Source organism: Penicillium hispanicum (assembly GCF_028827665.1).
Source record: "Penicillium hispanicum strain IBT 35686 chromosome Unknown utg000003l_segment0_segment0, whole genome shotgun sequence".
In the NCBI taxonomy this organism is placed as follows: Eukaryota; Fungi; Ascomycota; class Eurotiomycetes; order Eurotiales; family Aspergillaceae; genus Penicillium; species Penicillium hispanicum.
In genome coordinates, this window is record NW_026623195.1 from 2,613,023 (window position 1) to 2,637,804 (window position 24,782).

Sequence of the window (24,782 nt, forward strand, 5' to 3'; positions counted from 1 at the left end):
AGGGATGGATGGAAGGGTGAGAGAATCCAATAGAGGAAGTTGCCGCACAACCTCCAACGCGCCTGTCAGTTGGTGACTGCAATGCTTGTGAGTGGAGATGAATTATCATGCTTATCCTTATTTACATCTTAGGAGTGTCCAGCAACAGGTCTCGCCTGGTACGGCTCCTCCAGATACTTCACCTCCTCATCCGTTAACGCTTTGCCTCGCAACTCGCAAACATCCTGGACCTTCTCGACCGAGTTCAGACCGACGATAGGCACGGTACCTTTGCTCTTCAGCCAGACCAAAGCCACATGGCTCATCTTCCAACCCTTCTTCTTGGCCACCTCCTCAACTCGTCTGATGATAGCCTCGTCGGATGCGATTGTACCCGGGTGATGGGGCGAGGGCCGCTTAGATCGGAGTGAAGTCTCTTCGCCGACGGGACGCGCCAATCTTCCGGCGAACAGAGGCGACCACGGAACAAGACCCACGCCGGTCTCCTTACAGAAACGGTTCATCTCGCGCTCCTCCTCACGGTAGCAGAGATTGTAGTAGTTCTGCATGCTGATGAACTTGGTCCAGCCATTCTTCTCGGCGATGAACTGCAGCTGGGCGAACTGTGTAGCCCACATCGAGCTCGCCCCGATGTATCGGACCTTGCCAGACTGCACGACCTCATGAAGAGCTCGCATGGTCTCTTCCGGGGTCGTCAGAGGATCGAAGCGCTGAATTTGCAGCACATCAATGTATGTGGTTCCTAGACGTGCCAGGGAATTCTCAACGGCGTTAAAGATGCCGTTGCGCGTCAACCCTAAATTAATATTGTCAGCTAGAGCCTTTCTCAGAAACCTCAGGGCAGCAATTTACCTCCTTGGTTGACATAGTCTTTATTCTGGTTCAGCTCGTTGACGAAAAGAGGACCGAAGATATCGTTCTCCTCTCCCACATGGAAGGCACACTTGGTCATGATCACCACCTTCTGGCGAGGGATGTTGAGCTTTTTGATGGCTTTGCCAATAATCTCTTCGCTAATTCCATTGGAGTAGGAGTCTGCAGTATCCCAGGTATTGATACCCCGGTCGTACGCAGCCTTCAGGACAGCGATTGATGCCTCTTCGTCCAGGAGCCACGGCACCAATGGTGTCGGGGCTCCCATAGCCAAAGCACCCAAGATGGGCCAGGACACTCGCAGACCTGAAGCACCAAGTTGGGTATACTCAACTTGAGTCGAGTCGAGCGACTTTTGGAGAGAAGGGGGGATTGGGAGTCCGTTCATTGTCGAGACAGGCGGGAGAATTATTCAATGAATAGTCAACAGAGTGGATGTTCTTGTGTGATTGTTCCCACACAAGAGCAGTGCGCCCTCCTCTTATACCCATCTTCCACGGCTCTATCGGTGTCATGGAGCAGTTGAGGCCTCGGCTTTAAGCATTCAAAATCCGGCGAGCGATGCCAGTCAGGCTTTTTGTCGGAAGCGGAACGAGAGCCCCACGAGCTTAATTCGCCCTCGCGGGTTTTCCCCAACCGGGTTTAGCGCTGACTCGATCGGGGTCCTCATACCTCATTTAGGCTCGTGCCTCTATCACTGACGCGATATGAAAATGAATATAGATACCATCTGCAGCAAGGTGAGAAGCGCTTCGAGATACTCGACAAAGACAGTATTGGACGGACTGATCTGGAGATGTTGAATTGCTGCTCTGCCGCCCCCGACCGCCTGGTGGATTCCCTCTTTGGGTAAGGCGTCGCCCTCCGTTGCCTCGACTCGTCGATGCACTTGGCCTCTCTTTGTCCTTCGCTGCTATCTTTCGGTTTGTGGCATATTGACTCAATACAATAATTTCTGTTTCAACAGTGCTTCCTTGAGGAATTCCATTTCACCGTTGGGTTTCATTACACCAGATCATCCCGTGATGCCCCTTGGAGCTGCCGGAAGCTATAGGCTGCTTTCTGGATTTCTGAAAGAATCTGTATCTCAAATCACATCTCGCTCATTAACTACGCCATCTAGCAGATTGAGTGTGTCTGAAACTATTCTCTCTGGTAGCTTTCCTTCTGTATCATGAGGAGTGTACGGCTAATCAAATGACAGGTTGTGACGCAGAGGCATTTTACATTTATTCTGCGCAGAAATGGCTGTGGAATGAGCCAGCACAGCTACTGCGCAGATATATCCAGTTTAACCTGCATGCTCTCGCCCATGTTGCCGAACAAGCTGCAGGACATGGTGCAGTCTGTGTGAACATATCAAAGCTGCCAGAGGGAAACTTCAATAAAGCCTTTCTTGTGGCGATGCAAGATGGAAAACAGCTGATTGTCAAGATTCCGAATCCCAATGCAGGACCCGTTCATTATACTACAGCATCTGAGATGGCAACCATGCAATTTGTGAGAATCCATTTAAACCATTCTTGGCTGTCATTTTGAGAAGACCGAATGCATGACATACTAATAATATCCCAAGGCCCGAGAAAAGCTTAATATTCCTGTTCCAAAGGTGCTTGGATATTGCTCCAAGGCTGGCGATAGTGAGCTTGGGGCAGAATATATCGTGATGGAGAAAGCTCCTGGGGTGGAACTTGGCCGAATTTGGGGAGACCTCAAGGCCCGTGACAAGCTTTCTATTGTGAAACAAATCGCCGATATCACCTGCAAGCTCGCTCAATATCAGTTTCCATGCCATGGCGCGTTGTACAGAAGACAAGATGTTTCTCCATCTGAGAGTACCATCGTTGACGATGAGTTTGCCATTGGGCCCACAGTTGGACGAGCATGGTTCGATGATAGGAGAGCAGAAGTCGATGTTCCTCGGGGCCCTTGTATGTGTCTTTCTTATCTTGCGCATTAACCCTTCTAATGATTGTCTTTTAGGGACCTCGGCAGAGGATCTTATGAAGGCACTGGTTCAGCGAGAAACAGCATGTCTGGAAAAATTCCCAACCTTCCCCCGAGATTGCCAACAAGGTATATTCGGCGGGCCTCGTGGCTATCACCCAACAAAAGAAGCGAAGCTATCTGTCTTGCGGGACTTCCTCAAAATCTGTCCTCATATTATGCCCAAAAACGAAAGACTCTCTGCTGGCGTTATGTGGCACAATGATCTCCACACAGATAACATATTCGTCGATGTCCAAAACCCGTCTCAGATTACAAGCATTATAGACTGGCAAGGCGTGCCTGTCTATCCGATGTTCCTGATTGCCCATCACCCTTCCCTAATTGAGTATGAGGGGCCGAAACTGAGCGGTTTCGCTCAGCCCGCTCTCCCCGAGAAGTTCGAAACACTTGATCCTGAAGCCAAAAATGCCGCCAAGGAGTTGTTCCTTTCCCAATCCCTCTGGCTTTCCTATGAAATTGAGGTCCAGAGAGCTGCGCCTGAGCTATTGCATACGTTCCGGCATAGGGAGACATTGCCGGGTCAAATCCTGGGAACGATCGGATCCATTTACGATGATGGAGAGCCATACGTACAGAGCCTCCTTGCCGATATAACGCAGGGAAATGTATGGAAAAAGGTGGTCGGCACAGATGAAAATGGCAATGCTATTGTGCCATGCCCCTTGAGTTATTCCGAGCAAGATATGGCAAAGCAGAAGACGGAGTATGCCAAGTGGGAAAGGGATGTTGAAAGAAAGACACGAGTGCTTGAAGAGATCGGAGTCTACATAGGTTGGAACGGTGCAGTGTCTCCTCAGGATTATGACGAAGTATCTAGGAGACTCTCAGCGGCGAAGCAGAACTTTCTGGCTCGAGAATCAACAAACCAACACGAGAGAGCGATATGGGAGAAGGTTTGGCCTTTTCAAGATTCCACTGGGAAATAATCCCAAGCTTCTCGGTGACTGTCGTGTGGCACACGATATTATCATGGACGATGGCTAACTGAAAATCACTCCGACTTCTGAAGCTGGTGAACCTGCCACGTACAGGCTTTTTAATTTTCTGTCATGAAGAATATTCGAAGGGGGACGAAAAGTGAGCAGAGATCTAAGAGCTGATCTAAAAGAGGGTGTCTAAGGCACTGTACTGCCCTCCAGGATGCTGTGCTGGTATCCAAGAGACGCGATCTATCCCGGGTGTCTCGACTTTCATAAATCCCTGTTGTTTTCATCCCCCACTAGCGGTCTATATTCCTCCTCAGCCCAGACTCCGACCCCCTTCTTAGTCAGATGTCTGTCCTTCCCGAGGTCCCAGTTTCATCTTGCATGTCTCCAAGAAGTTGCCAACGGCTTGGAACCCACCACTAATTCACCAACATGCCGTCACCCCTGGATGGAACCACCCACGATAATGGCAGCCCTCTTTTGTCAATACCAAATGAAATCATTCTGGAGATTTTCTGTTGCCTCTCATCCTTTTCACAAGTCTTTGCTTTCGCAGCCACCAGTCGCCGAATCAGGCGGGTCTGGCTCGACCATGCAAGTCGAGTATACCATCAAGTGGCCCCCCGGTGCATCCCGGGAGAACCTCATGCCCGCAAGTTTCGCGAGATTCAACGCCGATGCTCGATCCGACATTCCCATCTATCGAACGGCGACACGATCTGCATAACGCGAAATGCACAGATAGTGGAGAAGGCAATCGTGCAATTTGAAAACGAAGTGGTCTGCAACGTCAAGGGTGTGTCTCCACGCCACACCGAAGACACTTGAGCTCTTGACCTAACAGTTGCCCTCTAGCTCCTGGATATGATCTCGCAAAGTTCTACGGTGCAGGGGCTCGCAGACACCCGCCACGTCTGACAGGCACCGAGCGCCGCCGATTTATTCGGTCATATTACCAGACCTGGGGCCTGCTGAGATCAGACTCGGCAGGAGTGCAGCGGATCCTAGAATCCACCACGTTGAAACAGCTATACCAGCTATACGAGATGTGCGAGCTTTTGCAGAATATTGGACGAGACGAGGTCCTCCCTAGCCTCCAGAATACGGGCGCGGCCCCCACTTCGGGTGTCATGCTTACTCTTCAACGACCGAAGGCGCGCAAGACTGTACAATCCCAAATCTGGAAGCGCCTCCAACATGTCTCTAAGCGGGTTCGTAACGAGCATGCTGAGGATGTCACTCTCTATGCGAAAGAGGATGGGTTCCTGTTCTTTGTCGTGATTTGGGATCATTGGCAGCCAACTCTTAAGGAAATGGTGTGTGGCCGACAACTAACGGATCCAAGTCCGGATGTGGAACTGGAGAAGACCTATTTGTGGGATGACAGTTCGGACGAAGAGGCGTAAAGAGGAGGCGCTGTCTGGAAATAGCTGGTGTCGTTCATGGTCGGAACACGATGAATTGCCACTATCTGACGACGATGATGATTCTATCTATACCCTCATGCAGCCTAGCTAGTGTCAGAAGTCTCCACGACGGACATAACTAGTGAGTGATTATAAGATCAACCTAAACAGGAAGGTTCTACATATGCATATTACGAGCAAGAGATTGCTGCTTAAGATTTCTCCGACGTTATGTCAATTGATAGGTCTGACTATATCCCTTCGGGTTTTACCTATGTAGCGGATTTCCTATGCCACTTCTTGGCTTTCCCGTTCCGATTTAGTGCTCACCCCTCGCCGCTTTTTGCTCCCTGAGTAAAATTGAGCATGCCTGGTGCCCAACGAAGCCGCGAGGCGGATGCTTTGCCTCCGAGACTTATGTAAGTGAATTATATAAGCCCAACGCAACTCATGTGATCTGGTGGATCTGGTTGACCCCGCATTATCGAGCCTCAACCATGGTTACCTGCTCCCAACCTTACTGCAGTGGTGAACCTAGTGAAGCAACTAGGGATGGCAACTCAAACACAAACACTTCTGCAGTACCTCTCTGTTGCCCTCCCAACGATACCGACCCAGGGGACGACTCCGGGCCCAAACACGACAAATCCTCAATACGATGCGGATGATATAACCCAAGTCGTTCTGTGGCCGGAGTTCAGTTATTCCTCCGTCATTCAACGCTACGGGCAAGTCCTAAATACGAAGCAAATTCGGCCCGACCCCTTTATGTCTCCCCCTGCTCCGCTTAAAGACGAGCCATAGAAACCGATCTCTCTTTGCATTCATTCATCCTCTGCCGACAGATGAGAAACGAGATCCCGGCGGAGAATGAATAGGACCGGATATTAACGTAGTCTCTTGCCTTGGCGAACCAGTGCGACGCGCCAGCTGGGTCAAGGGCCTGATGTAAGACTGTCGGAGGCGAGTATTTACAGGGCGTGCAATTTGGACGGTCAAGATTGGTTCGCGGCAGGTCATACTTGGGATGCCGCAGGTGGAAACGGACCCTGCAGAATGACCGGACAATCTTCCAACCAGCGAAGTGGTGCGTGAATGACCTCTTTAATGCCCATTTTGCATAGCCTAAGTCTTTCATTTAGTCCGGGGTCCGCTGACAGGATTTCTTTCCCTTCTGCAACCCCATGCATGGAGAACAGGCGACGCCCTCGGGGTTGCATTTACCCATGTGGATGAATCACCGGGGACGAGGGGCACACCAGTGCTCTGACACGAGGAAATTTAAGCGGCATCAGCCTAATCATTTCCCATTCATCCACCGTCTGATCAGGCGGGGCAAGGACGGTGCCTAACCGGTGTCCAATCGCCACCGAGAGGGGCGCCTGGCCGATGCCGAGCTTCTGTGGCGGTCCCGGTGCTGGCCCAAGGCGATGAGAGGCTGGCGGCAATGAGTTCAACATCAACTCTCTAAAGCCGGGCTGCACGACGCATCTGGGGATTGAATCCCAGGCACAATGGTGGAGAGGGACGAGCAGAGTATGAGATGTGCATCCACCATGCATTTCCACCGGGTTCAGGGAGCGCCATCAGACGCATGCAACGCTAATTTCGGTCTGCGTTTCTTCATGAAGAAGACCAGGGTGGCAAAGCCGTATGCTCCCAAACTCTGGGGAGACCAGCGATCATTGGCTCGGTTAGAAAAAGGCTTGGCTGAGCAGGATCACTAGAGCAGAGACCGTTCGGGGTCCGGAGGTTCATGGCCCAACACCAGCGCGAGTCAATTTAGTCTTGTTGATATCAAGTTCCAGTTGACATCTATAATGGCAGAGGACAATAGAGTGGACTGGGGTCATCTGGTGACGGCAGAGAGACCACACCGAGAGTCCTGATTGCTGGAGTTGTGGGTTGCAGAGCGAGCCGAGAGTACAAGCTTGACGGGGAGAGCTCCGTGTCCGATCGGGTGGAGTCGAGTTGTTTAAGCCGTGAAAAATGCCACGTCGCAAATCCATGAATGATTGAAGACGAGAATCTCACAATGCTCAGGGACGCAAGTGCGAAGAGATGCAAAGCGAACAACCCACGGAGCTTCCCAGAACGAAACACAGGCTGCCTTGTTGGTCAGGCATCCTCTCTGATTCCTCGATATATCACTATGGATTCCGTGTTATAGAGTCTCAGTATGACTCATTTTGATTAGTAGTCATATAAATCGCCCCGTAGGCCCCGGTTCTGGATTAACACAAACGCACATCAAGATCGCTACCCCCGTTGCTGGAATACACTAATTTCGTGTAGACTTCTTCCTGCGGGATTTTACGCTTATGGAATGTCTTAGGCCATATGTTACGTACGTTAGATGAGGCTGAACTCTTCATCGTGTCCACACTCGGCGAGCGGCCATCCCAAGTGGACCCACGAAGGTTTGTTTCGGTATAAAATACCGAGACCCACGACTCTTTTCTTGATTTCAGACTGGATTGCACGTTAAATAAGACTACAACTAGGAAACGATAGGGCCAAAAGATGATCTCGCAGGCTCCGGACTTCTCGCTTCACCAACATCGGGTTTCTAGCTATGGCTGCACGATGTCTTGAAGTCATGTAATTAGGTAGATATACGTATATGAAGCCCGTGTTGGGGGCTGCTTTTGGAGGCCATTACTTGGTTACGTCACAGGAGCATTTCAAAATTATCGAGGGGGATGGACCAGAGCTGGTATATTGCGGAGCGAGGCGGAGTGTATACCATCCATGGATACTGGAAAAAAGTCTTACGTACATAGTAGCGGAAATGTAGCGGAAATCAATCAGGCAGGTCTGACGCCGTAACAAAAATGGGCCCTGCTTCGCAGCTGGGGGCGATGTATTCAGCAATTCTGCCTGTCATATGTAGGTGTCCCTGTTGATTGGCTATATGTATGTGTGTCTGCACCTTAGTTACACTTTTTGGCTATAGTTAACTGCGAGCATAGCAGCTACGCGCATCCCGTCTATAGGAGGATGACAAATGGACACCCCCTACTTTCTACTTAGGAAAGGCTCTGTTTTTGTATTACCCAAGCAGTATCAGCCCATTTTAAAATGTTACTGCTTTCTCTAGCCCTTCAGAGAGGCCGGAGGTATCCATTTAACGCTACCCTATCTATCATCGGGTAGGTGAGATACAGCAAAAAGTGAGACCTGAGCCGGTAGATATGTATATACGTATGTCCGCCCCGCTTATGGGGCGGCCCCCGGGTTGCCTGAGCCTAGAGTGTAAGTGCATTTGGGGCACCTCGGGGTGGGGTCAGGGGCACCTGACTAGCCTATTTGGGAACGGAGTTAAGAGGTGGTTGTAACATCCCCAAATTCACATTTTGCATTGCATGGACTGCCATTACCGAAGTCATGGTCCTTCTCGCAGCTTTCAGTCTCTTCTTGGCCGTTACCAGGGCCCTCCCCGGCCCGGCTTTCGAAGCCCGTTCTGTCGTCGATCTCACTCCAGCTGCATGGCAAACCGACTCCGAGCAATCCATTACCTCTCCTGCGGCGTTCATTGAGGATTCGCCCCACGAGCTACATGAAAGAGATGTCGATGAAGGTGAAGGTGAAGGTGAAGGTGAAGGTGAAGATGAAGATGAAATGAACCATGTACTTCTTTCATTCGTTCGCAGGGGAAAAGACAGAGACTCGTTTTCGGTACTCGGCAGCTGCACCTTGAAGAAGACAATCACCACTCCCGACTATCCTGGCCCAGGTCGCCTTCAGCAGCAACAAGAGGCAAAAGGATACAAGTTCGAGGGCTGGTTTATTCCTCAGGTCCAGCAGTGTGGTGCGAACAGCTACTGGGCCTACGAAACAGTGGGTGCTGATTTGACCAACTATGTGGCCCCTTACAACAAGAAGAACTACGGGGCCCCGGGAACTGGCAACCCTCCCTACGTCAACTCAGACCATGTCTGTGAGTTTTCCGAAGATTGGCTTAAGCATCAAATCAGCGAATAACTAACAGCCACCACAAAATAACAGATGAACTGCAGACCCTCAAGGCATTCTTCAAGGACCTTCTCAGCGATAGCTCAATCACCTGCGACAACTTGAACACCGCGCTATTTGGAAAGAATGGGGACCAGGATATAGGATCCAACCTGTGGGCGTTGGTGAGCTTGGCATACTTTCTTCATGATGCGTTTCTAGGAAATTGATGACTAACGCTGGTGATTTTCAGCTTCCTAGTGACGACTACCCCGATCTAATTGGCATGGACTCCGAGCTCAATCGAATCAAGGCGGATGTGAGTGGGCATTTTCCGATGACGACGACACCAAACTCGAGATCTCACAAATGAATAGATGTTCAGTCCAGGAACCAGCATTCAGCCAGCCGAAAAGCTAAGCGAGCGCATCCAGCGGCTGAACGAACTTGCCGTTGTTTTCGACATGATGCGGGACGACAATGTGGTGGCCATGTTTACCAAGACCAACCTGAGAATCTATGAAGCTCTGCAGAAGCTGGACTCCAATGCTGCTCCGCAAGGCGGTTGGGGTCCAGCATACACTAGCTGGATGAACACATATATTCGCACCCAGGGACAAGCGGTATCTCGGACAATGTCGTCACACGCTGCGGAGGCGAGTAGGGGGGTGAAGCCAAAGAAGCAAAAGCAAAACTCCCAGTCTTTTGCCGGATTTGTGGCGGCGTACCCGACGGATATGTGGTCCTTTGACGAGAGCAAACTGCTGAACTGGGGTGCTGCCAAGAAGCGCGCCGTCGAATTTGCGACTGCTACCATCACGGAAACAAAGCCGGATGAGACTCGAACGGCCACAATTACGGCTATATACTCCGACGAGTCCCCAACCGCAGATGCAGCAGCTACACCTACAGCTTAGACGTTTAAATCGTGGGATCTGCTTCCAAGGTAAGCGGGGATTACTGCAATATCTTTCTCAACTACCTAGGGCCATATAGATGGCCTCGATGGATGTATTTATATAATATATGGACATGTAGAAAAGTTGATCACTTCACACACGATACTTGTACACCCAGCATGCACATGAAGCATCTTGGTAAGGTCGAATGGGATCTTGGACATGGTCAATCGAAAGATCGACCCCTAGCTCCTTGAACGCGTTCGCGAATAATGCCATATTCTTCTCGCGCTTCTTGCCCGTCGGAAAGTCGGGGTCATAAATATCATCTTCGTCATCGCTTTCCTCCTCATCGGAAGATACCTCATCATCCTCATCCTCATCCTCAAAAGGAGAAAAGTGACATGAAACATGTTTCAGGTGTGGTAGCTCTCCGCGTACCACCTTATCGCGAATAGCAGCCAAGGGAAATATCCCTAACCGGTCTCGTAAAATCAGCCGCTGGAGACTGGATGGTAGAACATCGCCGAGACGACCATCTCGTTTATTCTCATCCCCCACCAGCTCAGATGTACCGATAGCAAACTCTTTCAAGACGGGAAATGGACGAAGATCCACGCTTTCGCCGCGCGTGTAGTACAAATCAAGGTCGAGGAATTCCAAAGAATGTGCGTGTGACTGCAGCGCATCAACGTAGTCTCGTCGACTCTTAGTGTGCTCGTAACCGTATTCTGAAAAGGGTATCTGACCCTTCAAGGTAAACCGCTTTAAGGCCCGTGGAGGCAGAAGAACTTGACTGAGACCTGTAGGGCTGATATCGCAGTTGAGCAGAATAAGCTCCTCCAACACAGTGGATCGTGTCAGATCTTTTGCAGGAAGTTCCTTGTCTCCAAATTGTTGAAAGAACAGATTCGTGATCGAGAGAGACTGTAGTCCCGGGTGGTGAAAGATAGGCTCGTTGGTGTTGAAATTGCACCCCTTCTCAGGCATAAAATCATACCCAATATTGCCTATTGAATGTGAGAATCAGGAGAATTAACAGCGCCCCGCAACTTTCGAAAAATACATACAACTTTTGAGTTTGGGGAGAGGTTGCAAGTGTGTTGGTCTTCCTAGCTCCCAGGACAGGGTTGCATCTTGCCATTTCTCCTGTGCTCTTCGCAGCTCAGGTGGCAGTGTCCGACGACAACTCGGCGAGCTTTGAAACCAATCGCTCCTCATTGCCAGGAATTCCAGGTTGAATAGCTGCGCAATGGTTGCCTCCCAATCTTCGGGGCAAGGAAATGGCGGTTTTTTGTCGTCATCGTATTCATAATTTCTATGATTATGAATTTGGACATCCCGTACATGGGGGATCAGCCCCGGCCGGTTGGCTATGGTTGCTGCAAAAATATCCCCAGCCGTTGAGTCGCGAAGCCAGACACTGCGATAGATCATGGGGTTGACGATCTCATGCAATCGACGGCAGACTCGGGCTACCGCGAGAAAACGAGATGATGAATGACCATCTGTTCCCAAAGGGAGGACAACCGATTCAATCAATTCATCAGGAAGATCAAGTAAACTGGGGTGTCCAACGGAGCATGCCATTAGAGATATATGTGGTGTACAGCCAAGAGTGAATCACGGCGAATGACGTGCCTTGGGTCTTCTGATTCAGTGAAGGATGAAGCTGAGTCCAGCAGCCAAGGGGCACTAAAAGCGCAATGACGTAGAATTTCAACCGGGCCGACCAGGGATCGCCGAGTATAGGGACCGGGTCCGATTAGCCTTGGATGTATTGCCTGTTACGCAACTAGAATCATCTATCCGGCGAACATTATTTCCTCTCCCACGACCAAGGCGGATTTGGGGCGATGCGGGCTAGCGTGACGATGTTTTTGCCGCTTCCAAACTAGGTTGACGCTCACCCGCGTGTATAGCAGAACCCAGCGCGGCCCCCGGGGCCCCCGAGGCCCACTTTGTCTTGTGCCGGAAGGCGCGTTTCAGCACCGGGAGAGAACAGCTGGTACTAGCCCCAAGCCATCCGGTTCCTGACATGCCCATAACTATGTATGACGGACTCTCTAGACAGGGACAGGCCAATCTATCCATTCTTCTATAAACCATCAAGCGGAGAAGCAAGAACTGAATGAATGATATTGTGTCGGGGACTACAGATACAAAAGCCCCACAATCAGAGACTCATCACCTCCATATGATTTAAACCTCGATTCTTTCCTCAACAGGTTTCTCAATCGTCTCCGTGTTCACGGTGCGATTAATAAAATCTAAACTAGATTTATTAGTAGGACTTAGAATAGAAGATTATAATTATATCCCTTTAATAAAAGACTTATTCTTGGTTTTACTTTTAGAAGAGAGATTAAGTGAATCTAGCTGAATATGTTAGGACTGGCTCTGCGAGGCAGTCCGAGGAGATGGTAAAAGGATTAGAGTGAAGAAACCAATGACTCGATTCTGAGTGTAAACTAATCGCTGGCGTGCTATCTGGGTGTGCGTAGGGGTGTAAGTCCCTGCGCGGTACGGCGGCCCATATAGACCATGGGTGCGTGCGGTAGGACCATAGAGACCATGTGTGCGGTCCCTGCGAGGGCCAGGGTCGTAACCTTGGAACACACTAAGTGCTTATTAGGCACCACTGATCTGTTATGTGATGGTACTGAGTGGCTCACTGAGGCTGAGCCCGGACTAGAATTTACTCAGGGAGCCTGAGCCTGAGCGCCCTCATAAAAGCGGCGGCAGCTAAAATAGGAAAGCCCCATCCGGCAGAGGAAATCCGCTATGTAGAGTGACCTAGGTAGATACTTATGAGGGGTTTGGCTCATCGGGTGACCGGGTGAACGGGTGGCAGGGTGAAACCCGGTCACCCGGTCAGCTTATTCTTAGTAGCTACCAGTGTTTACCAGTCTTTACTAGAGGGTTATAGTAAACATTCTGATCTGATATTTTTATATCACATGATCTAAGCTGGCCGGGTGGAAAAACCTGACCGGGTGGCCGGGTGGCTAAAAAATCAGTGGTAAATAGTAGGAATCTATAGGAATCAGTGGTAATTTTAACCACCCAGTCACCCGGTGAGTTCTATTCACCCGGTCAGCTAAGTAGGATTTATTAATATATACTAGTAATTACTAGTAGATATATAATAATCTAAAAAGTTTTAGTGGTAAAAAGTAGTAAGAAAAGGAAATTGTTAGTAAGAAAAACTAGTTCACCCGGTCAGCTAAATAAGATTTATTAGTATATACTAGTAATTATTAGTAGCTATTAATAGCTATAATAATTACTAGTATATACTAATAAATTCTATATAGGATTAGATAGAAAAAAAAACTAGAATTCTAGCTAATAAACTCACCAGATGACTGGGTTGTCACACACCGGCCGATCGTCCACTGCTGTGTTAGCCTTGCTGCCTCAAAGGTAATACTTCTCTTGGTAGCCACAGTCCCTCCAAGCTTGCCTGTCTCTTGTCACTGCTGCCGCTCTGGCCTTATATAGGTCTAGAGTCCTTGAGGTGTTTGTCCTGAAAGGTGTGTTGATTAGGAGCGCCGACTAAGTCAGTCGCTTAGAGGTTGCTATCTCTAAATAAGCTCCTAAGGTCGTTAGATATAGTTTAGGGTATTGAGCAATATAAAGTTAAATAAAGATAAGTCGTATTCTAGTCTAGGTATTCTAAATAACAGTAAGATAATTAAACGCGAAGAACTAAATATATACTAATAAATAAGCGTCTTTATATATCTAGTCTATTATATTGCTAATAAGTTTAGGTCTTATCACTAATATCTTCTAAGCTTATCACTGATAAGTTTACTTCTTATTACTAATAAGTCCTAGTTATATAATCTAGTCTTTCTTTATTATAACTTAAAGGTTCCCTTTATATAACTTCTAAGTTAATTAGTTATCACTTCTCTATCTTTATACCTTAGTATATTACTGGTACTAGGTCTATAATATCATCCCCTCCTTTTAAGTCTTCATCCTAAAGACTCTTAAGTATAGCCGCCCTATAAATATATATTCCTATTTTCTGCTTTCTTAGTTTTTTTACTATATTATTCTAACTATATCTTCCAAAACTTCTATTCATAAAAACGCCTTATCCTATTATATCAAAGACAAAGATTATTAGTCTATTATTCCTTACAATTATTATATTCGCCTTAACTAAATATATATCTATTCTAATTATTCTAATTATTATAGTGATTATATAATAGATAGAGATAGTATAAAATATACTATATTAAACCCTACCTTCTCTAATATAAAATAGCACTGTCTAGTTAAGTCCTAAAATTCTATTAAAGAGGAAGAGGAGGCTATTCTAGCTAAACTTCTTTATTTTTAAAAGCAAAAATATTTACTATAAAAATATATTAGCAATTTTATAGTATATAATTTTAAAGAGATTTCCAAACTAGAAAATCTTAAATATTATAAAAAAGAAAAGTTAGATTATCTTAAAAAAGAGTATATTAAGCCTATCTATTTAAAAGATTATCCTACAAAGAATACTTATACTATAAATAAGTTTACTCTATTTACTATTTATAACCCTAATAGGATCTTTATAGCTATATTAAAGGGTCTTACTCTAACGTAGTTAATTATATCTATTAATCCAATAAGCCCTATAGACTAGACTAATATTAATTTTAATACTTTCTTTACTTCTATCCCTAAGACGTCTTCTTTACCTTATAATAATACTATTAAACCAGCTAATAATAGCCCCTTAGATTTACAATAGATTCCTATATATTTTCTAAGATAAGATACCCTTTTTATTTAATCAGGAATTACTACTAACTATTAAACTAGCTATCTTTTATAATAGTTTTAACCTTATATTTATCTTCTATTTCTTTAACTTTAATATTAGTAGTAATTTATATATCTTTTAGCACTAATTCTAATAATAATATATAGAATATTAGATAAATTTACTTTATACTTTCTAGTAATTTTAAACAGTAATTAACTAATCCTATTTTTTCTTTAATTATAAATAGCCCTAGTTTCTTATAATCTAACTTCTTACTTAGTCACTTTATTTTAATATTTTATTATAGTAGATAGACCTTCTCCTTTTTTTTAAGATTAGACCCCTCTTTATAGTCTTAGTTATAGTATATTTTTATATATAGATTAAGAAACTTAATATCTCTTATTATCTATAAATATAGTTACTATACACTAATTACTAATAATTATACTAATTCTATAACTATATAATCACTTTATAGTTCACTAATCAATAAAAGATTATACCTATAGTTAATATAAAATAGTAATTCTCCTATAATTAAGTGCATTATATTGTTATATATAAATTACACAATTAGCAACAGTCCTACTTAGTCATCTTATTAATAGTTTATATAATATTATAGATACTATTCTAGTATTTAGTTTATTTATTCTATTTATCTATTTATTTATAGATAGTAAGCCGTTAAAAATCTATAATTAATACCTATCTAATCTATAAATAATTACTATATCTTACTAATAAATAGCTTATTTTTATCTAATATAATCTTCTTCAGAGTCCTATAATTTATAAATATATATTATAAAAGAATATTTACTATCTCTTCTATAATAATCTTTTCTATTATCAGGATTATATATATATACTTAGTTAACTTATCTATAATAACTATAATTATATTATATCCTTAGGATTCTAGTAGCTTAGTGATAAAATCTATTATAATCTATTCCTATAAATATATTAATACTTCACTTTTCTATATTTCTCTATATAACTAATATCTTACTAACTTATCTTACTAATAAGTATTATAAATTACAATATACTACTAAACTTTCTAATATATATTTAGAAAGTAGTAATTATATAAGATATACTTAATTATTTTCTTAATTCCTATATACTTATATATTAGTATATTATAATATTATTGAATAACTTCCTTTTTTAATACTTAAGGTATATAGATTAATCTATAAATCAAAATTAATCTATTATCTTATTTTCTAATTATTTCCTCTAAGTCTATATCTAAAATTTCTTATATCTTTATATTATTTTTAGTTACTTCTCTGATCTATTTAATCTATTTATTATCTATAATTTTACTAGTTACTAAGAGAATTTAATAATTATATATAAAATTCCTTTTAGTATCTATAGTTAAAATCATAAGTACCACTTTCTTAGTCTTTTTTTTATAGTCTAGTTATTAACTTAAAATATCTATTTAGCTATTGCTTCTCCTATCACAGTATTTAATTCTATAATTATACTATAAAAGGACTTTTACTTATTTTATCTATCTATAAATAAGTTCTTTTATTATTATAAAAAATATTAAATTCTTATAATCTAATTTCACTATTATAGTATATTTTACTCCTTCTAGATATAGTCTTTAGACCTTAAATACTAACACTATAACTAATAATTCTTTATTATAGATATTATAATTAAACTCTACTTAGATTATCTTTCTTAACTAAAATATAATTAATTATAGTTTTTTATTATCTCTTAGTTAAATTATCTTTACTCCTAATATATAATCTAACATATCTATTTTAATAGTTATTAACTTATCTAGATTATAAACTACTAATATTATTTATTCTATAAATAATTACTTTAATTTATTAAATAATTCCTAAGCCTTATTATTCTATTCCTAATATTTATTTTTTTTTATTATCTTATTAAGTCTAACTATAATCTTACTAAAATTATAGATATAATTTTAATAGTAGTTATATAATCCTATAAACTATTATACTTCTTTAAAGTTTTTTAATATTAACTACTTAATAATACTTTATACTTTCTCTTCTTCTATACTAAATCCTTTATTACTAATTATATATCCTAAAAACCTAGTTTCTTAGATATAAAATTCATATTTCTTTAGTTTAAAAGTTACTATAGCCTCTCTAAGCTTTTAAAGGACTTTCTTATTATATTTAATATATTCTTCTATAGTCTTAAAAAATACTAAGATATTATTAAGGTATACTACCACAAAAATATCTAGATACTCTTCTAATACACTAAAGATAAATCACTAAAATACAGCTAATATATTAATAAACCTAAACAGTATTACCCTATATTTAAAATATCTATATTTTATTTAGAATACTATTTTCTATTTATCACTTACTTTAATCTATAGTTAATTATATATATTAATAATATTATACTTTATAAAATATTTTATTTTATAGATTTAATTTTAGATCTCCTTAATTAAAGGCAATAAATATTAGTCTTTAATAGTAATTAAATTTAATTATTAATAGTCTATATAAAGTCGCAAACTTTTATCTTTTTTTTTTATAAAAATAATAGGGTATCTAGTTAGTAATAATAACTTTTAGATATAACCCTTCTTTAGGTTTTTATCAATATAAGCTTATAATATTTCTGATTTAAGCTTTAATAGCTAATAGATTAATCAGAATATAGACTCTTTACCTTTTTTAATCTTAATCTTATAGTTAAATAGACTATACTTTAGTAGCTTATCATCTTTTAGTGGCTTAAATATATCCTAGTACTTATAGTACTCCTTAAATATCTATATTTCTTCCTTAGTTATATAAAGGGTTTTTAATTTATAGTTTATTATAATATATTCTTTTAGCTTATTATTAGTTATTTTTAGTAACTATTTTACTATTATAATAATATTAATATCTATAGTTTTATTCTATATCTTACCTTTAAGCTACTAACTCTATTTAGCTTTATACTTATATAGGTTACAATAGATTCCTACCTCCTTAAAGCTAAGCCCTTTATTGCTTAATATCTTTTATTTAGTCTATCTCACTTCAGTTTACTTATACTTATAGTTTTCAAAGTAAATATTATTATACTATTAGTTAATCTTTAAATTATATTATCTTAGCTATAGTACTCTAATTACTATATTATATTATTCTAATCTAATAATATTAAAATATATTTCTTCTTTATAGTTTCCAATAATTATCTAAATCTATTCTATATAGTAAGTAATTCCTAGTCCTAGTTCTTATCTATATAGCCTAATAATTAATATAACTTAACTCTTCTAGACTATTAGTACTTAGTATTTAGCACTAAACTATAGGCTTATAAAATTTCTTATAGCTCTAAAGTTAAATATAATTTAAATAGGAATACTATTTTCCTTAAAAGTCACTATTAAGGCTTTAGCCTTTATATATTTTCTTTATATAATAGCTACTAAATATTATTTTCTCTAGTATAGCTTTTATATATACTATAGTAACTTTAGATTAATTCCACTATAATCTAACTTACTAATTATATAGATTATATATAATTTATTATAGTATTTAATTATAGCTCTTAGATTATACTTTAGATATCTTATATATCTAATATATATATAGTCTTCTTATATATATAAATATATTCCTTTTATATCTTTAATATATAATACTAGCTTATCACTATTAGATTTATTATAGGGCACCCTTTATAAGTCTCCTATATATAGTATACTATCTAGATTACTCTTCTAGCTAAATTACTCCTAAGTTCCTAAATATTTATTTCTAAAGGATTTTTAAGATATTAAAAGCACTTTATTAGTTCTTTAGGATAGTAGAGTTTCTTAGATCTCTAGGGTTCCTAGTACCTCTATAGATATCTTTAAGATATTTATTCCCTATCTTTTAGATTCTTTTTTTAATAGCTCTTAGGAATCAATTATCTAATAATTATCTTAGACCTCTTCTTAATCCACTTCTATTTCTTAGCTTATCTATAAAAACTATTCTTATTTATTATACTTTTTAAACTATAAATTAATTAAGATTTTAAAGCTTATTCTTTTTTAAGCCTCTATCTCCTATTTATACTTAAAGTCTAGCTATATTATTTATTTCTCTCTAGTATTATAATCTCTATCACTTTTAGATATAGATTATCTATTATCTAGTATTTTATTAGTGGCTTATAGCTTTTATAGCTTAGCCTCTTTATTAAATAATTTATAAAATTATCTAAAGATATTAATATACTCTTTAACTTTTTTATAGGCTAATTCTATTTTTTATTGCTTAGTTAACTACCTTAAATTAATAATATTAATACCTTTATATACTAAGGTTTTTAGTTAATCTATATCTTTTATTTATTTTTAATATATTTCTTTAATTCAGTTAATATCCTTATTAATCTTATCTAGGCTCTTTTTAATTTCCTAGGCACTTTTACTTACTATTATAGTAGCTTCTTATTATAAACTTTTATAGTTCTATAGTTTATTTATCTAATCACTCTAGACTATATCTAGCAGTTATTCTATATTATTTAGTGCTATTTACTTAATTCTAGGCTTTAGTGCCTCTTTTAAGAACTTCTTATTTATCTAGATTTATCTATTTATTAACTCGTCTTTTATATAATATCTTTTCTTTTAGATCTTATATAATACTTATTTAGCCTTTCTAGCTTTCTCTACTCTATTCCTAGAGCCTTTATAGATTTAGTCTAGTACTTCCTACACTTCTATAGTATATCTTTCTAATATCTAGTATATTAGTTTTAAGCCCTATTTTAGATTTTATTTAGTATTAAGTCCTTAATTTAGTTTATTTTATATTATATAAAACGTCTTTACTTTTATAGTTCTAGTTATATTATATACTCCTTTTTTTTAGGTAGTATAAATCTACTATAGCTTTTAGTTATTTACTTTATTTTTATATTTTTTTATTATATAGCCTAGTTTACTATATTTAAAATAAAGCTTTTTTTCTTTACACTATTTCTGTTCTTTAACAGAGAGCCTTACTATATCAAGCTTTATTAGTTATAAGCTATAAAAGTCGCTATAGATCTTTTTAGACTATTATAGTCTTTGTTTACCTTTTTAGCAGTAGTATCTATTATTCTAATATTATCTACTATATTATATTTTACTCTACTAAAGCTTCTATTTATATAGTTAGTTATTAAATTTAACTACTATTTTAATTATCTTTAATAATTTAGTAGATTAATCAATTTATATTAATTTATCTTTAATTTCTTCCTTAAGACCTTATTTAAATAACTAGATATATATATTATTATTGTAGTTTAGATATAATATAATCTATTAAAATTTAGTAGTATATATATTTACTAAGCTAGTTTATTAGATTTATTTAAGTCTTTTTTTAGCTATTTACTAAATATTAATATTTTTAAAAGTCTATTTAAGCTTCTTTTTAAAGATTTAGTATACTATAAATATTTCTCTTATTATATTACCTTAATCTCCTATAGGCTTCTTATTGAATTCTTAAATATAAAGCTTAAACTATTTAAAGGCCTATCTTTAGAGGTATATAGATATATATATTACTTTGTCTGCTTCTTCTACACAGTTAATAATATATAATTATATATCTATTTATATAAAGAACAATTATAATTTAGCTTGATCTTTATAGAAAAAGTCTAATTTAGGTGGTTTCACTGCTAATAGCTATCTATATATTAGTTAATCTTATAGCTAAGAAACTATCTCTATTAATTCTATATTAGTAGGAGGCGGCAATAATATATATCTAATCTGTCCTCTCCCTATATTACTAGTACTGTTATTTCTTACTATTATTAGATTATAGTTAGTAATAAAGCGTTAATTATTTTATTAACTTCACTTAAATCCTAAACTTAGTATTTAATATATTATATATTGGCTGATTATCTACTGCTGTGTTAGCTTTACTGTTTTAAAGGTAATACTTCTCTTAGTAGCTATAGTCCCTCTAAGCTTATCTATTTTTTATTACTACTACTACTTTGGCCTTATATAGGTCTAGAGTCCTTAAGGTGCTTATCCTAAAAGGTGTGTTGATTAAGGGCGCCAACTAAATTAGTCGCTTAGAGGTTGCTATCTCTAAGTAAGCTCCTAAGGTCGTTAGATATAGTTTAGGGTATCGAGCAATATAAAGTTGAATAAAGATAAGTTATATTCTAGTCTGGGTGTTCCAAGTAATAGTAAGATAATTGAACGCGAAGAACTAAATATATACTGGTGAATAAGCGTCCTTATATATCCAGTCCGTCGCATCACTGATGAGTTTGGGTCTTATTGCTGATATCTTCCGAGCTTATTACTGATAAGTCTGCTCTTTATCACCGATGAGTCCTAGTCACATGATCTGGTCCTTCCTTATTATAACCCGAAGGTTCCCTTCACGTGACTTCTAAGTTGATTGGTTATCACTTCTCCATCTTCATGCCTTAGCGTGTTGCTGGTGCTAGGTCCGTAACATGGGTGAATTTTACTAAGAAGTTCTAGTAATTACTATAAATTCCTATTTAGCTAATCTAATAATCACCTGGTCAGCTTTTTTAGATTTTCACCCGGTCACCCAGTCAGGTTATTTATAGTAGCTACTAGTAATTTTTAGTAGTTAATAATTATATCTATATCTATATCTATATCTATATCTATATCTATATATTATACTATTAGTTACTAGAAATTACTAGATATATATATATAACTAGTAGTTACTAGAAATTACTAGATATATATATATATCTAGTAGTTACTAATAATTTCTAGTTAATATTAGAGATATATAAATCTATAGATTATATAGTTATATAGATAGATAGATTTTACTATTAGCTACTAGATATTACTAGATATAGATTTATAACTATATAATCTATAGATATAACTATTAACTACTATAAATTACTAAGAATTACTAATAGCTATTATAAATAACCTGACCGGGTGAATGAAGCTCGCCGGGTGACCGGGTGAGAAAAAAAGAAGTGATAAAAAGTGGTAAACAACACAGAGCTACTAGTAAATACTAGTAAAACCATTTCCACCCGGTCACCCGGTCAGTTTTTTCCACCCGGCCAGCTTAGATCATGTGATCTATAAAAAAAATTTACTATAACCCTCTAGTAAAGACTGGTAAACACTGGTAACTACTAAAAATGACCTGACCGGGTGACCGGGTGCCACCCGGTCACCCGTTCACCCGGTCACCCGGTCAGCCCTATACTCATACTTATGTAGCTAGGATCGGCAATGGTAAGCCGACGCTTCCAACCCGCGTCCAAGCACCAGAATTATTTACGCTCTCTTTTCCACTAAACCCTACGCTGATCAACTCCGTTAACTATCTGATATGCGCAATTATCACAAATAGTAGACTCTGAGGATGTTCTTAAAATTAGGAGTCGCTGGAACGTTGCGTATAGGTAATCATGCGAGCAGACCGATTAAATTTCGGCCGTACTAGGTACGGTTCCTAGATGGCCTAAATGGCCTGAGTACAACGTGGGGGCTCGGCTATACATGACAGGATTTAGAGTAGTCTGCAAGGTCAGATAGTCGATACGAGCAGATCTACGTCAGCTTACTGAGACACCCGTGGACGTCTACATTTATACCCGAAATGCCCGAAAGTGATCCCGCGGAATACGAGTTCAGGGCAGACTATTTATTATTACTCTAAAAGCTCATACATGGATTGTACACACAAATATGTGGACGTGATGTAGTGGGCATGTTAGGAAGGGTGCGACAAGGCCAGGGAGAATCGCAAGTTTCATCAACGCCCGTCAAAGGCAAAGTCTAGATCATGGAAATTGATATTATACAGTATATAATTAGAACGCCTCATTTCCGTTTGTCTAAAAAGGGCCGATTGACTTGCTTACGGCCGTGTAGTGTAAAAATATGGATCCATATGGATCCAATAGGGAATCCTATCCTTCCCCAGGAACCTCTCGATACCTCTGTATCGACCTCTGACTTGTTTTAGGAGTTGACTACTTACTGGGGGCCAGAACATGAAGCAAATACGACTCGTAGGTCTGTCAGGGGGCATCCGGTCGTGCGTGTCAATGCTTATATTCTAGATTCTACGTGTGCTCAAAAGGTACCACATCTCCCTGCCTAGATAGCTATACCAGCTTCAGCCAGTTTCCAGCATGCGTTTCCTGACGCTATCCGCCAATCAGGCGGCTCTTCTGCTTCCGTTTTTTCTCTCACTGCCTCTTCATGTTCTATCGTTGCCTTTTGATGGTCCATTTGCGGATCTTGCTAGACGTGGCGATGACGACGATGATTGCGATGACGGTGAAGGGCTTGGGATGACCCCTATCCTGGATGGCCCAACCAGCAACAAGGCGGCAGGTATGGGTGTGGAATTTGAAAGCGCGGGACTCAGATTCAACTCCGCTAAGTGCTCCATCCCGGACACGAATTCGGCCAAAGGAGCAGTTATCGGTGGACGCAAGGGCACCAACTGGGAACTCACTGGCGATGTGCTCGCCGCAGGAGTGCTGTCTGCTGAATATATTTTGGACGGCCAAACGATCCTACTGGGTACTGATGATGCGGTGAATGCCGCGAAAGCGGTTGTCAATGATATCGTAAGCTTCACTGCCAACCACCTAAGGTAGCCTTACTGCTGGTCATTTACTAACGTGTAGTGGGTGTTTACTTAGACATCATGGAATCCCTCCGCCGAGATGACCGATAACACCGTCGATGTTGCCGACAGTCCATGCAACCCTTGGACCATCACGGAACCAAGCGAAGGAAAAGATATCAAGGACGTCACTTGGGCACCCCAGATCACAGTTGCGATGCCGCTCAAGGCTATCAACTATATCTTTACACAGCGAACGGCCTCAAATTTGCCGTTGTTGCCCAAGATAGCCCGTGCCAACCAGAACATGGTTACGGTGACATCGGAATTCTTCCAAGCGAGCCCGAATGGCATTTCCGCCAGCAGTGTGGGGGATGACGTGCTTGGATTCTTTTCGCTGGTCTTGACCTATGCCAAAGCGGCAGATAAAATGGACAACGAGAGTCCCAAATATCTCTCGTCGATCATGCCGCGCACAGATTTCACAACTATGTTCAGTCTCGTCAAGTCGAAGGTCCCTGGCACACTTTATGACCTTGTTAATACGCTCGCTTGCTACAAGAACAACGGGGATAGTGTTGAGTGAGTGCAAGCCCGGCGCTGGGACAATTGAACTTGAACGACCCTGGGCTAAACTGGACAGGCTTGATACCGAATTTTGCTCGGGAACCGCCGCATCGCCCACACCGAATGGGAAAATGGACAAGCAAACATTCTATCTGGAGTATAATGACAAAGAGGATTCTTGCACGGTCAAGGAGTGGATGGAAAGTATCCAGGACAGCAAATCCCCCGACCGACTTTCTGAGGTCGACCAAGTCTTGAACGGGCAGGTTGGTGGTCTGAAGAAGAAATTGGAGAACCTTGTCGGCACCACTATATCGGCGCCCCTACTGGAATTCAGGCGTCTCCCTAGTGTCACCGTTTCTGGTATGGAAAGTATGGTGAGTTCGGCAGAGGCTGCAGTGGTGAGCCTCCAAAAGACGTATAAGTGAGAACGTCTATTGTCAACGATATCGTGTTCTTGGCCGTTGTATAGTTCCTGGTCATAACCATGAAGATAAGATTAATTGAGTGTTTATACGTACAGCTGTCGCGCTTGGGTCTAAAGTATCATTTACCGAGATAGCGAGAAAAGGATGGCCCATTTGCCAAAGCCCGAGAGTGAGATCACGACAGATTATTAGGCCAATAGAGACTCCCATTCTGGTAAGCCACGAATGAGAGTATTCGTACAAGGGTTGACAATATATGATGACATGCTTATTGACGTGAGTACTAGTTCCCTAGGT

General features: G+C 40.3%; 6 protein-coding genes across 6 annotated transcripts; 4 read left to right on the forward strand and 2 right to left on the reverse strand.

The window, feature by feature from the left end:
* Positions 1 to 128: 128 nt before the first annotated feature.
* N7459_003421 (aldo/keto reductase) lies at positions 129 to 1,261 on the reverse strand (the record flags this gene model as incomplete). Its single annotated transcript, XM_056942605.1, has 2 exons — positions 129 to 796; positions 853 to 1,261. 2 exons carry the CDS (start codon positions 1,259 to 1,261, stop codon positions 129 to 131), a joined length of 1,077 nt encoding a protein of 358 aa, XP_056802488.1.
* Positions 1,262 to 2,070: 809 nt separating this feature from the next.
* On the forward strand, positions 2,071 to 3,809 carry N7459_003422 (Aminoglycoside phosphotransferase; the record flags this gene model as incomplete). Its single annotated transcript, XM_056942606.1, has 3 exons — positions 2,071 to 2,373; positions 2,450 to 2,804; positions 2,857 to 3,809. The coding sequence occupies 3 exons, from the start codon at positions 2,071 to 2,073 to the stop codon at positions 3,807 to 3,809; spliced, it is 1,611 nt and encodes a 536-aa protein (XP_056802489.1).
* A 432-nt stretch (positions 3,810 to 4,241) lies between these two features.
* Positions 4,242 to 5,215, forward strand: N7459_003423 (F-box protein; the record flags this gene model as incomplete). Its single annotated transcript, XM_056942607.1, has 2 exons — positions 4,242 to 4,605; positions 4,665 to 5,215. 2 exons carry the CDS (start codon positions 4,242 to 4,244, stop codon positions 5,213 to 5,215), a joined length of 915 nt encoding a protein of 304 aa, XP_056802490.1.
* Positions 5,216 to 8,602: 3,387 nt separating this feature from the next.
* Positions 8,603 to 10,086, forward strand: N7459_003424 (uncharacterized protein; the record flags this gene model as incomplete). The annotated part of the gene is made up of 4 exons (XM_056942608.1): positions 8,603 to 9,155; positions 9,224 to 9,354; positions 9,423 to 9,488; positions 9,547 to 10,086. The coding sequence occupies 4 exons, from the start codon at positions 8,603 to 8,605 to the stop codon at positions 10,084 to 10,086; spliced, it is 1,290 nt and encodes a 429-aa protein (XP_056802491.1).
* A 135-nt stretch (positions 10,087 to 10,221) lies between these two features.
* N7459_003425 (uncharacterized protein) lies at positions 10,222 to 11,658 on the reverse strand (the record flags this gene model as incomplete). Its single annotated transcript, XM_056942609.1, has 2 exons — positions 10,222 to 11,078; positions 11,139 to 11,658. 2 exons carry the CDS (start codon positions 11,656 to 11,658, stop codon positions 10,222 to 10,224), a joined length of 1,377 nt encoding a protein of 458 aa, XP_056802492.1.
* Positions 11,659 to 23,047: 11,389 nt separating this feature from the next.
* N7459_003426 (uncharacterized protein) lies at positions 23,048 to 24,485 on the forward strand (the record flags this gene model as incomplete). Its single annotated transcript, XM_056942610.1, has 3 exons — positions 23,048 to 23,491; positions 23,567 to 24,072; positions 24,134 to 24,485. 3 exons carry the CDS (start codon positions 23,048 to 23,050, stop codon positions 24,483 to 24,485), a joined length of 1,302 nt encoding a protein of 433 aa, XP_056802493.1.
* Positions 24,486 to 24,782: the final 297 nt, after the last annotated feature.